This window comes from Eriocheir sinensis, chromosome 10 (genome assembly GCF_024679095.1).
Source record: "Eriocheir sinensis breed Jianghai 21 chromosome 10, ASM2467909v1, whole genome shotgun sequence".
In the NCBI taxonomy this organism is placed as follows: domain Eukaryota; kingdom Metazoa; phylum Arthropoda; class Malacostraca; order Decapoda; family Varunidae; genus Eriocheir; species Eriocheir sinensis.
The window spans coordinates 1,718,665-1,732,616 of NC_066518.1; the positions used below are offsets into that span (position 1 = coordinate 1,718,665).

At 43.3% G+C, this 13,952-nt stretch overlaps 1 protein-coding gene across 6 annotated transcripts in view; it reads right to left on the reverse strand.

Annotated features, from left to right (window-relative positions):
* Window positions 1-3,457: 3,457 nt before the first annotated feature.
* The window catches only part of LOC126996425 (trichohyalin-like), a 54,970-nt gene continuing 44,475 nt past the window's right edge, over window positions 3,458-13,952 (reverse strand). For 3 of the 6 annotated variants that reach the window (XM_050856843.1, XM_050856845.1, XM_050856842.1), the window contains one exon: window positions 9,755-10,124. In XM_050856843.1, the coding sequence (XP_050712800.1) occupies window positions 9,974-10,124 (151 nt within the window). In that variant the 3' untranslated portion in view covers window positions 9,755-9,973. The other 3 variants (XR_007751158.1, XM_050856844.1, XM_050856846.1) reach the window with 3 other exon arrangements.

The window sequence follows — 13,952 nt, forward strand, 5'->3', positions numbered from 1 at the left end:
AGTCCCGGGGCCGAGTTGAGCCCTTTGTGCCGAACGCAATCACTCGTCTGCCCATCAAGAACCATCCTGACTGGGGAACTTGAACACTTGAGACCCTTCCACTCTCATTACTGAAGGAGTGGAAGGTGAGGAAGACGAGGAGGAGGAGGAGAAGGAGAAGGAGAAGGAGGAGGAGGAGAAAAAAGATGGAAGAGGAAGAAATGGAAGAAGGAAAACATATAAGAAAAAATGAGTGCTATGCAAATTAACATGCATTCAAAGGTGTCTGTGGGTAAGATTAAAGTGATATAAATAACGTTGAACAGAGAGTGAAAAAAATATGGAACGAAGAAGAGACGGAAAAGTAAAGAATAAAAATAGGGAGAGGAGTAGTTTCAGAGTATCGTGAACATATTTATTTCAGCTTCGACCTGTTCTCTTCTTCATCACTCGTATTTTACATTGAGGCAAGTACTAAATTATGCCCAAAGGATATTGCTGTTGTGTGTGTTATTAAGAACATTCTGATTGTTTTGTTTTGTTTCCTGATTAATATTTCATGTGGAGAACCGGGCTCATTGCGGCCACTATTATCCTCTCGCACGCATTTGCTTTAGGAACGAGTTTTTAGCGTTTTTATAGCTGGGAATTATAACATCTTTGCGGACTTTTATGATTTTATTCAGGAGAGTTAATTGCGTAGGTGACAGGTGGCGGCAGGAATGGGCTTGGACGAGAGCATTCAGAGGGGTAAAAGACAAGTATTGGAACTTTAACGTAGAAAGGAAGGTGTTATAGTGAAAAATTGCACGCTTATAGTTTCTCTTCACATCTGGTCGCGTCCCATTTTTCTCTCCCGCTGAGCTGCTTCCCTCACCTGCCCGCTCAATCTTCCTCCTCCACCTGGCTTTTTCCATTTCTTTCCCTCCTCTGAACTCTTTCCATTTTTCTCTCCCGACCCCCTCTTTCATAGCCGCTGATTTTTACGCATTTTTCCTCGTTTGTCATACTCTTCTTTCTTCTCTTTCTCTGTGATGTGTTTCTCTTTCGTTAATTACTCAATTTCGCACATTTCCCGTCTTTGGTCTCTTGTCTTCTCTTTTCTTTGTCTTTCTCTAACATTGCTTTGCCTCTTATTCACTTTTCTTCTGCGCTTAATTTTCCTCTTGTAATCCCTCTTTTTTCCTATATGAATAACCTGTCAAATAATTTCCTTTTTATGTTTTCTCTTTTTTCCATGTGCTTGCTACCGCTTTTCGTCTTTAATTTTCATATTAGATTTGTTTGCGGTTCTTCACCTGTTCCTGTGGGCCGTGGCTATATCTCACACACCTGCCTCGAACGTTTTCCATCGCAATTTCTTTTCCCCCACCTATCATCCACCGCTCTTCCATTATTCATCTCTATGCATTTCTATCTCCATATGTCCTGTCCTCTTTTTCACCTTCCATCCTCTCTTCCCTCTTCTTCCATTTTGTTTTGTTTTTCTTGGAGTCGTCGATAAATTGAACATAAAGGGGTCAGAAGATATATAGGGAGGCAATACAGGAACCATTAAACTCCACAAAAAGAGTGAGATTTTAGCAAGTGAGAAAGGCTTTACGTACGGAACTGCCATGACACACGCTGACAGAAGAATCTTATTTCACTAAGAGCCATCAGTGACAACCTAAAATAGAAACAATATTTTAGGGTTTGCCTCAACCTGTGTAATGAAACATGGCAATTGGTTACCGTAGACATTTTCCTTCGATGCCTATGTGAAGCGGTTGAAAGGGTTATTCCTTCTGCCGCTACAAATAAGCATTGAAAAAAAAAATGTCTACGGTAACCAGTTGCCATGTTTTAGTACTGTGGTTGAGCAAGGGTTCTTAACCTGCGATGAGGACCGAACGGACAAAACACAATTCTGACGGTACTTGATGAATTACTAAATGATTCATGAAAGCACTCCAATATATCCACAGTGGCCATACTTTCTACCAACCAGTTAGCAGCTCGGGGATGTCAGGCTCCGGGTGGCTCCTCTAACAAGGGGGTCGACGCTTTCTGCTTTACCGTGCGGCGACTATAGTGCGCTAGGTTATGAACTTTTAATTTATACTTTACTTATACAGACTGTGGGGCACTTGCTTCAATATGTATGTCTGCCTTTATACCTTGGAGCAATAAAAACTGTTTAGGCGTCGTGCTCGAGTGGTCAGAGCGGGAATGTTGTGATTTGTGATCCGAGGTAAGGTCCTATCGTTACCAGGTGTCACATTATTAGCCATACTTATTCTTCGGGTAGTCGGAGATTATTCACATGTTGTCCAGGTGATCATTAGCAACTATAATGTCAATGGCGGAGCTCCGGTGTGATGTAATATATAAAAGAAAGTACATATACTACAGTCCTACCATTAAAAGCCAGCCGCGGCACTTATTGTCTGCGTCCCCCGAAAAAAAAAAACTACCAGTGCTATAGACATCTCACAAAGAAAAGAAATAGCTAATAAATCATGGTGCTTCTGTTTCTCGAGGCCTATGAAGGTGGAAAATAAGGTTACGGAAATGTTAAGTTCGCCGAGACCCCGGGAGTGTTATCTTTACCAGGACGAGGCAACACTCCCAACTGACATCTGTTTCCCATTGACAACGTTGATGCATTGCTTCACCGGGTATCGACAGCTCCGTCAGTGCGCCAGGACTCTTTGTTTTAGTCCTACACACATTCCTATTTACCGTAGAATCATTTCTTTCCATATTTCAACAACAGAAAATATCGACAACTCTGTCAGTCCACGATTTCCTTGCGTATAGTATCACCGTACCTTGTAACTTTCACATTTATAAATGACACTAACAGAGAAAATGTACAACTCCACTGCTACCATAACCATCATCAGTAGCAGCAACACCATCAACGCTAAGACCATTATCTTCATCATCACCACCACTACCCCTATCATCAGCACCACAACCATCACCACGACCATCACATTTGCCACGCCCACCACCTGTCCACTATACAAACCTTTTAGTTATTTTGATTCTCTGTTTTTTCTTCTCTCTCTTACCTTTAAACAGGCTTCCAGTGAACGTAAAAAGATGATGTTGTAAATAAAGGATGAAATAAACCCGTTATTACTTGGATCTCTTTATTACATCATTATAAAAAGAAGTGAGCACCTGACGCAGCATTTCATAACGGGTCGCCAGGTGGGCAGACTATCACGTCCGGAACACGTACTCTCCGGAACACAGACTTAAAGAACACATCCGGAACGCCTTTATAAGAGCGGCCGGAACACATACTGAGGGTCTTCCGGAACAGTCACCGGAACACTCACACTCGAGGCTCAAGGGTCGCTGAATCACACACTCAAGGGAGCATTGCCAAGGCGGGGTTCCAAACAAGGCAATTCCAGACATTCCTATGATTTCTTTGTTTACCTCACGCCTTTAACATTGCATGCGTAGCTTTTTGTCAATTCCCTACGAAAAAATCACATATTTCTGGAACTGCCTCGATTTTTTGGGAATACCTCCTCTTAGCGGCCTTCAGAATACAAACTGAAGTGAGCATACGGAATATATATTCTTAGCAGCAGTCTGAATGCCCGCTGCACATTGAAGAACATCCACTCATACAATTGGTTAAGGTTCTCAGGCAAAGGCTCTATCTATATCTTAGACTGATCATATACAGTACCTCTCTTCATCCTAGGAAATGCTTGACAACATGTCCGCGGTACGTCCCAAGTAATGCCTATCTGCGTCACCTGACTAGACGGCGTGGGAGCCATTCTCTGTGTCTTGTCAGAACATCCTAGAAGTTGTTTATTAATACATTGTTTCTCTACAGCTCTCGGAATCCCTCGCATTTTACTACAAGCGAATAAAAGACCGAAAAGTTTGACAAGGAACTCAACCATTGTTAATTTGACAAAAGGTATAGCAGTAATAATAAAGAAAACGTATAATATAACTTTCATCTTTTTAAATTACTAAGTAAAAAATGATTACTATATAATTATGCAGCTATACAGTTAGTAGTGTATAAAAACAGGGAAACATATGTACGTCCGCTCCCTTTCTTCGCCACTAATACACACCTATGCAGTGCTGCCTCCTCTTGTTCTGCCCCCACTGTTAGCCCGGCTGAGCTCTTTTTCTGCTATAGCCTGTGTTCGCGTCTGCTAATTTAATTCTTCCCCTTCTGTTTAGTTTATTCAAAACACACTTTTAGAAGAACCACCAAAAGCAAACACATAATAACAATGTGAAAAACGAAGGCTGCCACTACTGGGGTTCTCGGAGTGAAATTGAGGAGACCAATAGGTCTCAAAGGCGCCGTTGAAGGCGTCGCTGATAACGCGGAGGTGACACTGGCGGGCGGCGGAGACTCTCCCCACACCGGCTAGACACAACGACCCTCACCAACAGCTGCAGCGTCGTGCTGGTGCGGCTTTATCGACTCAGTGCTTGCTTGGTTTGACTCCCTTTGTCTCAAAGAATCTCTTGTAGACGTTCAAAAGAAAGGAAGAATAAGTCGCCGTTTCCCATCAGTTCTTTCTGGAACGGAGAAACTTCACTTCTCTGTGACGAGCTGATTGGCTTACAAGGGCGTGTGCTAGACTCCGCGGTGCATTGCGTCTCGGCACGTTGCTCAAGGTAAACGCGCCGTACTGGGGCGAGGCAGCTCCGCAACCCTCTCCTCCCTCCCTCCCGTCGCTTCTCTACACAAAGCTGGAGGAGTATTGTCGCATCACCTCCTCGCCAGTACACAAAGACAGCCTTCCTTGGACATGACTGAAGTATTTTTCAAAATACTGAGTACTCTGTAAATGGGCCTCAGGAACTTTTTTTTTCTGATGACAATGTATTAATGGTGCCTTTTCTTAAATGGGTTACTGGCAGTGCTTTTTGGAGAATTCCTTGAACTTTCTATCCTCGTCGGGGCCCTGTAGTGAAGGCGAGAACTCGAGGAGCCACTGAGCCGGACTGACCTAAGCTGGATCACTCTACACACTGAGGCCGCCTGTGGTCTAGGAATCTACAGAACAACTTATACTCTCTATGAGAAATAACTTAAACTTTATAAGAATTCCTCCAAACGCTGAAGGGAACAAGGGTAATATAGCAGTAAAATATATTCATTTATAGCTATAAGTGTGAAATGGTAATTAATCTACGTAATGCTGATGAAGACATCTTCGTGACGTCGGTGGATGAGTCGTGGTGAAGTGCACCCTCCCTTGCCCCTTCCCCTGGCCTCCTGCCACAGCCTCTGCCGCTGGAATGGGGCGAGACGAGGCGGTTCGGCTTGGGCGGGGCGGGGCAAGTCAGGACAAGGAGGAGCGAGTCGCCTTGATGAGCGTAACGCCACCCTCAGCAGCTGTGGGAGGAGGCGTGTTAGTGGACCTTGTGACTGCCATTTTAGATGATCAATATTACCCTTAGCATTTAGATAATCGCTAGAGCAAAAGGGAAGTAGGAGTTTCAAGACATGCTCGTGTAAAAACACTATTTTCGGCCTTGTATCTCTTGAAATTTTGTATCTAGTTTAAATGAAGCTCAGTAAATGAAAGCAATTTAACTTAACTAGAAAAAAATATATAAAAAAAGCTCTGTAATACGGGAAATGTGAAATTCCAAAATACACAAAAATTCCAACTATCTTTTACTGGATATGATACAAGCAAAAGTTGAAGGTATGGCATCCGGCAACTAATAGGCAATTGGGAATATATCCTCTGTTAATTGATTTTTATTTTATTTTCAGAGATGTCTCCTCTCGACGCACCCAGCCTGTGTGCCCGGATGCGTGGACGGAGGTTAGTGGATGGTTGTTTCTGGATAGCAAGGCAAATGCAGGTCACCCGGAACTGAGCTGTTAGGCACACGTGGGACTCCTGTGTCTTAGTGGTCACCCTTGCAACTTGTCCCAAGAATTTCACTCTGGCTGTGTGGGGCCAGGTTGGTCATGCAAGTACACTTTGCTACTCATATGAATGAAGTTAAATGCCCAGTATTAACTTCCAAATTATAGTTGTCTAAGTCTTATTAGATAAAGGTGTTAAGGAGAAAGAGGGTAGAGGGATGTTGGTTAGCAGACTTTTTGGGTGGACTAGAAGTGGACCCAGTAAACTGTTTCCTGCCTGACAGCTTCATGTTCACTTCACATTAACCTCTAGAAAAAAATAGAAAAAAGTTGTTGATATATTGTTGTTTTCAAATAAAACTAAAATCAGAGTATATATTCACTACATCTATTTAAAAAAAAAGATAACGTTATAGTTGTACAGCCAGCGTAATGCGTCCCAGTTTTTAATATTTTGAGCTGGTGACATTTTGCTATACTTTGGAAATCCTCCAGATTGTTTCTACATTTTTTAGCCGGGTAGTCCCGCACGTTCATTAATTTTGGTCCGGATCTCGCCGAGGGAGGATTGAAAAAACTCGCATGAACAATTTAAACGTAAAAATTCACGAAGGCAATCACGAAATTCATTCAACAGTAAAGGGAGCCACATTTATTCTGTTTTCAACTGGCCATCACTGTGTCGCGGATTTTGTGGTCGCTGACAACTGCCGATGCACATGTTCAATGCATGTAGATAATTATCAGAAAAATATTGTGTGCATGAATGGGACGTCGATGGATAAACTACTGAATGTACAGAGAGATGAACACAGTTAATTCTCGTGTGTATTTCTGTTTGTGCCTACGTGAACAGGCTTTTTATAGTGATGCTTATTTGGGGGTTTCTGTGGCTTTACAGTCTACTCTTGTCTCCATTTAACCGGCCAGCATCTCTTTGTACTGAATGTGACGCAGCCAAATGGGTAAAGCAACTCGTTAGTAACACACCCACGCCTGCACACGACACAGCTGACACACGCAGTTGGATCTGGGTAGCGTGAGGAACATAGGAAAGGGGAAGAGGATAATAGGGAGAACAGCTAGGAGAAAACAGAGATTAAGGACAGAGCGGGAAGGCGAGGTGTGTGGGACAGGTAGGGTAAGGGCGGGAGTGTATGCAGGTAAGAAGGAGGAGTCGTAAATACTATATATGCTCGTGGTTCCTGGAGGTAGATATCAAACTTATGACACTTTAAAAAGATCATGTTATTTTTGTCTTGAATCAATGCCTTATGCTACTTTTTTAAGGCATGGGGAGAGAGGTAAAAGAAAAAGGGAAATATTTTTTTAATGCGTCATTCAGTTATTACTTTTTGAATAGTTATAACTTTTTTTTCTGTGAGTAATCAATGTGTTTTCATGCTTGTTCTCTTAATGAACAGTCAAACCGCAGAACGTCGTTTCCTATCATTCCTTTTCATTCCCATTCTCTCCCATTCCTATTCTTTCTTACTTCCCTCATTCCTCCCCACTTATATTCCTTCACACTCACATCTCCTTTCATTCCTTTTCCTTCTCAGTTCAGTACCCTCCAGGCGGTCCAAGCGACACCCAACAACCTTTGTACTCCAGTCTGTGGCTTTTCCAGGAAGTATAACGAGGAGAAAATAATTAAGGAAAAAGGGAAATAATTACAGAAAACGAATCTCGTCACTTTGTCTTGGAAGCTTTAATGTGAAAACGATTTAAAAAACGTTGTATCAGTTTCTTTTACATATAAGTATTTTTAATTTTCACTCGTCTAGTGTTGCGTTGTATGTTATATTTTTGTTTGTTCAGTGAGGTCGCGGTCAGTTCAAGGAAAAGGGAAAAAAATCTGATTGAAGCTTTGGTTTAGAAATCAGGAAGGAAGAGAAGGAGTAAAGGAAGGGATGTAGAGGAAGAAGAGAATGGAGTGCAAGAGGGAAAGATATAACGAAGAAAAGTGTCTCATTGTAGATTTGTCTTAGAGGGGAGGGAAGGAGAGAAGACAATAGGTTACAAAGGAAGATGAAGAAAGAGAAGACGGCAACAAATGAGAAAGAAAGGAGGAAGAGCAAGGAAAGAAGGACTAAAAGAAATCAAGGAAGAGAAGTTGCTGGGCGTAGGGAAGCAGAGCAAAAGGAGTAAAAATTCGATAAACAGTGGAAGGAAAGAGGAAGGAAAAGTTAAAAGATAGACGGGGTGGCGGAAGAGATGGTGTCGACGATTATAATGAGAGAGAGATGGAAGGATAAGGAAGTGATGCAGGGGTTTTATATGACAGTTGGACGCCTGCACCCGGTCGCTTGTTGGCAGGACTTGAGGAGAAATATGAAGTTATGGATAATGACATGAAGATTAAAGGAGTTCGGTGAGGGTGACTACCAAAGACTGAAAGGGTAAGAATGACGAGATCAGAAGGAGAAAGAGAGGAAAGATGTGAAGTGTGGAAGGATGAAGCTGACAGGAAGGATGAAGGGAGGTTTTGGTGGAAGGAGGAAGCGCGTGGTGAAGGAAGAGGAGATGGTGTAAGGGAGAAGGAAAAGTGTGACGGGAAGGGTAGTTATGAAAAATAAGGAAAAGCATGAGGAAAACAGGAGGCGGCAAAAGGTGTAATTATTATGTCCTCGTTAACTTGCATGGCTTCGTCCTTTGATTATAATAGTCATTCTAATTGAAGTTCATCGCGTTCATTGACTGACGTGATTCCTATACCAAGGGATAAGTTTACACGTAGATTAAGAGGAAGATCACCTTTGATGAATGGACTTAGAAATAGTTCGATTTGAATAATTCCTTTTCTCCAATTAATCTTTTTCCTGACGTTGCCAGAGTTTTTGAAACCGACTGCATGCATTTTTTTCTTTCCATTCCTAACTAACCTATGCCCTTCACATACCCCAAAAAGAGAACTTCAGAGTTGTGTTTTATACCACTGGATGCTTTTTTGATTGAGTAGTATTTCTGAAGGAGCTTGAAACTATACCTTTAAAGTAGGAGTTGAAACTTTTAGCTACTCTCAGAGGAACATGACATCTGAGCCAAACTGTTTACTAGAAGAGCTCGGGCTGCATACTTTTGTCACTGGAAGACTAGTGGTTTGTACAATACTACTGAAGGGATTGAGAGGTACATGCTGGTGTCGTAGAGGGCTGGATCCACCGCACCGACCAAAGATCAATAATTATTCAGCTACTTACTGGGCTTCTGCCAAGCTTCACCGCCCTGGCCTCCCTGCCCTGCCAGAACACGCCGTCACCCGCCACCAGCCACCGACTCGGTTTGTACTGACTCATGTTCCGTGGAAAATAATTTATCGACAAGACCAACAAACGAACAGCAGAGTTCACTATCAGACAGAAGGGTCGGGAGTGGAAGGTGGCCCACGGAGGAGCCAGTGTCAAGGGGTGGTGGACAGAATAAAGGGGTGTGAGAAGTCTCAGAGGATGAGCGGGACCAGCGTGTAGGGAAGGACGTATCTGGAATGGGGATGTTCAGTTCTCTTCTCTGTCGCATAGAGGGAGTTGGTGTGGGTGGATGCGTGCGTGCGTGGGTATGTGCGTGCGTGGGTGCGGAGCTAAGTCATGCAGGCTAGCGGAGCACAAGCACAAAACACAGAGCGGGCCGCAAGTTGGATCACTGAGCGGCAAACATTCAACTGGGATTAAGACAGAGAGTAAGAGTGAAGTGTTAATACAACACACGTGGAGCACCTGAGCCGAGAAGTGAGTTATGTGGTCTGGGGCCCCGCGGGGTGAGGCACAGAGCCCACGGTGCCTTGAGCGGGGGTTCACGAGGACTGCTTGCCAGGGGCACTCCCCCGCCTGCTGTTTTCCTTGGTCTTGTTGCTGCTGAACCAGTTGCCTCCAAACATCTTGCCCAGGAGGCCGCTGCCGCTATCACAGAGAGGAACACGTCAGCACACCAGCATCCTGGAGCCTTCCTTAAGAGTAAAGCCTTGCGCCACACAGCAGCACTCACACAGACTACTACATAATGGAGCCAGTAATATAAAAAGTAAAAAAAAGGATTCAAAGCGATAAAAAAAGTTTTAAAAAATGTAATGTTAGTAAGAGGGAGGCGGAAGGGAGCCAGCGAGGTGAGGCTGAGCCATGAACTCTGCTGTTACTGGGTGTGCCTCAGGGGCCGCGTCTGCCCCCCTCGCTGAAAGAGGCCGACCAGCACCATGCCGAGGCACCACAGGGGAACGCCGATGTCAGGGGGGGTGAACGAGAGGAACATGAGAGACAAAAAGGCTAAGGCGAGGCGGGACAGGCTAAAAACGAAGGAGAACATAGAACATCAGGTTTATAATTACAACAACAAAATAGTACGAAATGTCAACTTGTTATTAGTGGTCATATTACTATTATTATTATTTTATTTTATTTTATTACATGCAACACAGTATTGGTTTTACTTGCTCGGCTATTCCTTTGCATAGTGTTAGAATTTCTTTTGCAAAGGTACACAATGGTGAATACACACACACACACACACACACACACACACACACACACACACACACACACACACACACACACACACACACACACACACACACACACACACACACACACTCACAAACGAACACACACTACAACAACATCAGCCACATCAACATCAGCAGCCCTACGCACTTCTACTGATGATACATATAGTACTCCGTGTCGCTGTCGTCGCCTCCATTAAGACCACCACCACCACCACCACCCGAGGCTTACCATCATTATTTTGAGCTTCATTAATTGTCATCTCTGTGGTCTATCTTGCATCATGTTTTATTTTCGTTAATTTGTTTGTTTGTGCGTATATTTGTGTTTGAGAATGTGTTTATTTCCGAAAAAAAAGGTCAGAATAAGGTCGCTTTCAAAAGGTTTAAAGTTATGATTACAAACGTTGACTAAGTTCTAAGTAACCAAATATTTGTAACATTTTTGGTAATAAGTTTGTTACCGTCATGATTAACGATAATAATCTCGATTGTATAATGTTGTAGTGAGCAGTGAACAAACGTATATATTTCAGTGTGCAGATCCGATACACTACGACCCTGTCCACCCAGCAGTGAATGGGTACCAGGTATTAATCGGGGGTTGTGTCCCGTCTCCTGGGATCTGTTCGCTTCTCCTATAATTCCTTCCCCTTCTGTCTCTCTCCGGCATATGACCACAGATGTTGCGCCGACTAAACGAAACTTTCCAAACCTCAGTGTGCAGTGTCTTCTCTAAATGATGGGGTGGACAAGCAGTAGCGGGATTGTCCACTAAGTCAAAAGATCGGTCATCAAACCTCCTCTCAATATTACCGTAAATATTACAAGTTTCGTTACTCTCCGACAACCAGTATGTGCCGTCAGGTGGACAGACACGCCTTTGAGGTTCTATTTTGAGTATTTTCTGCATTACGTGAGCTGTCATTGCATTATTTGGTTCTTTCAGTGTTTATTTTTCCTTCAAGATAAATACTTTCTTCTGATTATGAAATATCCCTCGTGTGAGCGTTATCTAATTATTATTCTGTCAGTTTGCATAATGCGCATTAGGGGTAGGCGGTGGCCGAGTGGTTAGCGTGCTGGGCTCACATTCACCACGCCATGGACAACGTCGGTTCGAATCCCCACGCTACCACCTGGGATTTTTCAGTCACCGCCGAGTGGCCTAAGACTACCCACATGCTGTCCAGAAGACCACCCATCAACCCGAACTCTAGAAGAAACCGTCCAGTGAATCAAGAATGAGTTCCGGGGGGCAGCATGAGCCAAGCATAACTGGCGCCACTATAAAAAAAATTGCCTGCTCCATGATGGGATTGGGTTGACCATCTGGCCCCTGAAGAAATCCTACCGGCGCTATAGGCGGGGATGTAAGAAAAAAATAATAAATAAACATCCAAAACCCATTGTCTTGGTGTGCCAGTCTCAGCTTCACCTCGGTATTTCCATAATCCCCAAACTTTCTGCATATACTTGCGCCAATCATCTGCATCTTTCTCCTGACGCTTCACAATCAATCATCTGACCTTTTTACAGCATCCCCATGAACACACCTCCCTTAGAATATTACTCAGAATTTTCATCCTTTAAATCTTTCTCGCTATTAATGACCTGTCAGAATTCAGTGAAAATGTTTATTACCAAAGACCTCTGTAACGATCAGTCATCTGTCTTTTAAGCGTCTTCTTGTCATTTTTCACCTCGTAAGTCTGTTGAATAATCTTCCGTCAAACCAAGAAGTAATGTTATGAAAAGGGGCGCCGAAATTCTATAAGGGTCGAATTATAAGACATTTCGCCGCCCAAGAACACATATTTGACAAGGTTTTCGTAGGAGTTGTGGGCATTTCCGGGAGTAGTTTTATGACCCTGGAGGTAGTGTGACCCTTCTTCTGTACCGTGAACCTCAAGAAACACTCATTAGAACCCGACTGACCCCCTCTTTGACCTTTAGAAATAGCTGCTGTGAGAAGCGAAAGTGTCTTATAAAATACCGACCTATAAGTCTTATGAGCGCGTTTTTTTATAGAGGAAATAAGTATTGCATAATTTGCGTCCGCCACACTCAAACATCATAGGCTTCAGGGTATAGCAATTCTCTTTACCCAGAAATTTAAAATGAACTCTCAAACTGTCCTGGCTGTTTGGGTCGTCACTGTGGGGACATCACGACTTGAAGCACTCCGGCCCTCCCCCCCTCGCGGCTCAAGGGCAACAAAAAGAGTACAAAAAAAAAAAAAAGCCCACTACTCGCCGCTCCCATAAAAGATAAAAGTAAAGAGTAGCCAAAAAGAGAGGTCAATTTCGGGTGGAGAGCTGTCTTGATACACTCTTCTTGAAAAAGGTCAAGTCATAGGCAGGAGGAAATACCGACATTCTCTGACGCAACGTGATACTCCCTCCTATTATCATGTAGGGATAACTCATGCAATTCTTCAAGGGTCACCACGCGTCGTTTTCTAAATATAAACTTAAAACTCCTTACGCCCAGGCTTCTTCCCGGCACTATATTCCTTGCGGTTCCCTTTCTCCCCACCAGATGGCACTTCGAAGTCGACTTGAAGGTGTTATCCTAAGTTTAAAACGTTGATACTCGCCGGGTTCGTATCCCAAACACTATATTTTAAAGTTTTTCCTCATTCTCTTTCTTCTCTTTCTTCCTCCTCCTCCTCCTTCTCCTCCTCCTCCTCCTCCTCCTCCTCCTCCTCCTCTCCCTACACGTGAAGCAGGGGCTCATCCGTCTCGTCACCTGTCTGCGTAAAAACCTAATATTTCAAAAAGCAAAAATGAAAGGCAAGGAGGAGGCAGGAGATGGAGATGGAGGAGGAGGAAGAGAAGGAGGAGGAGGAGGAGGAGGAGGCGGAGGCGGAGAAGGCAAGGGAAAGGGGAAGGTGAATGATATTTATAGAATTAGTTGAACTTAAGTAAAAGAAGCAAACGTAAAGAATGACATACAAGCAATTAGGGCGACAGATGTGCGTATAGCGTATAGATAGATAGAAAAGTAGATAGAGAGCAAGAGAAAGATATTTTAAGAGTTGATTATGTATTTTGTTTGTGCCTGTATATGTTTGTGAGCAAGTCCTTCAATATGTATTCTAGGTACGTTTTCTGTTATCCGTCTAGGCACGTCAGTAATTCTTATCGCTAAACATAAATTCTGAAAACCGGCTACATTGGTGGTGGTCTTAACGGTGGCGGTAAATAGGTTGGGTACAGTGGTGGTGATGGTGCGGGGCAGAGGTGAAGAGAAGGAAGGGGACATAAGACATAAGGTGACCGGTGAGACTGATATAAGTAAAGACTGTAAGGTATATATAGACTGGATAAAGGGAAGAGAAGGAGAGAGAAGTACATAGGAATACATAGGGAAGAAGAATGGAAACAGAAAAAAAAGAGGATTTAGATAACGTTTGCATGGTGAGAAAGGATTGGATAGGGATGTTTCGATGACGTAGAGGGATTGGATATGGATGTCCAGATGATATGACGTAGAGGGATTGGATAAGGATAAGAGGTTAGAAGGAAAGAGATAGGGAAGAGGAACTAAAACAAAGAAAAAAAAATGGATTAGATAAGAATGATTGCATGGCGAGAAGGGATTGGGTAA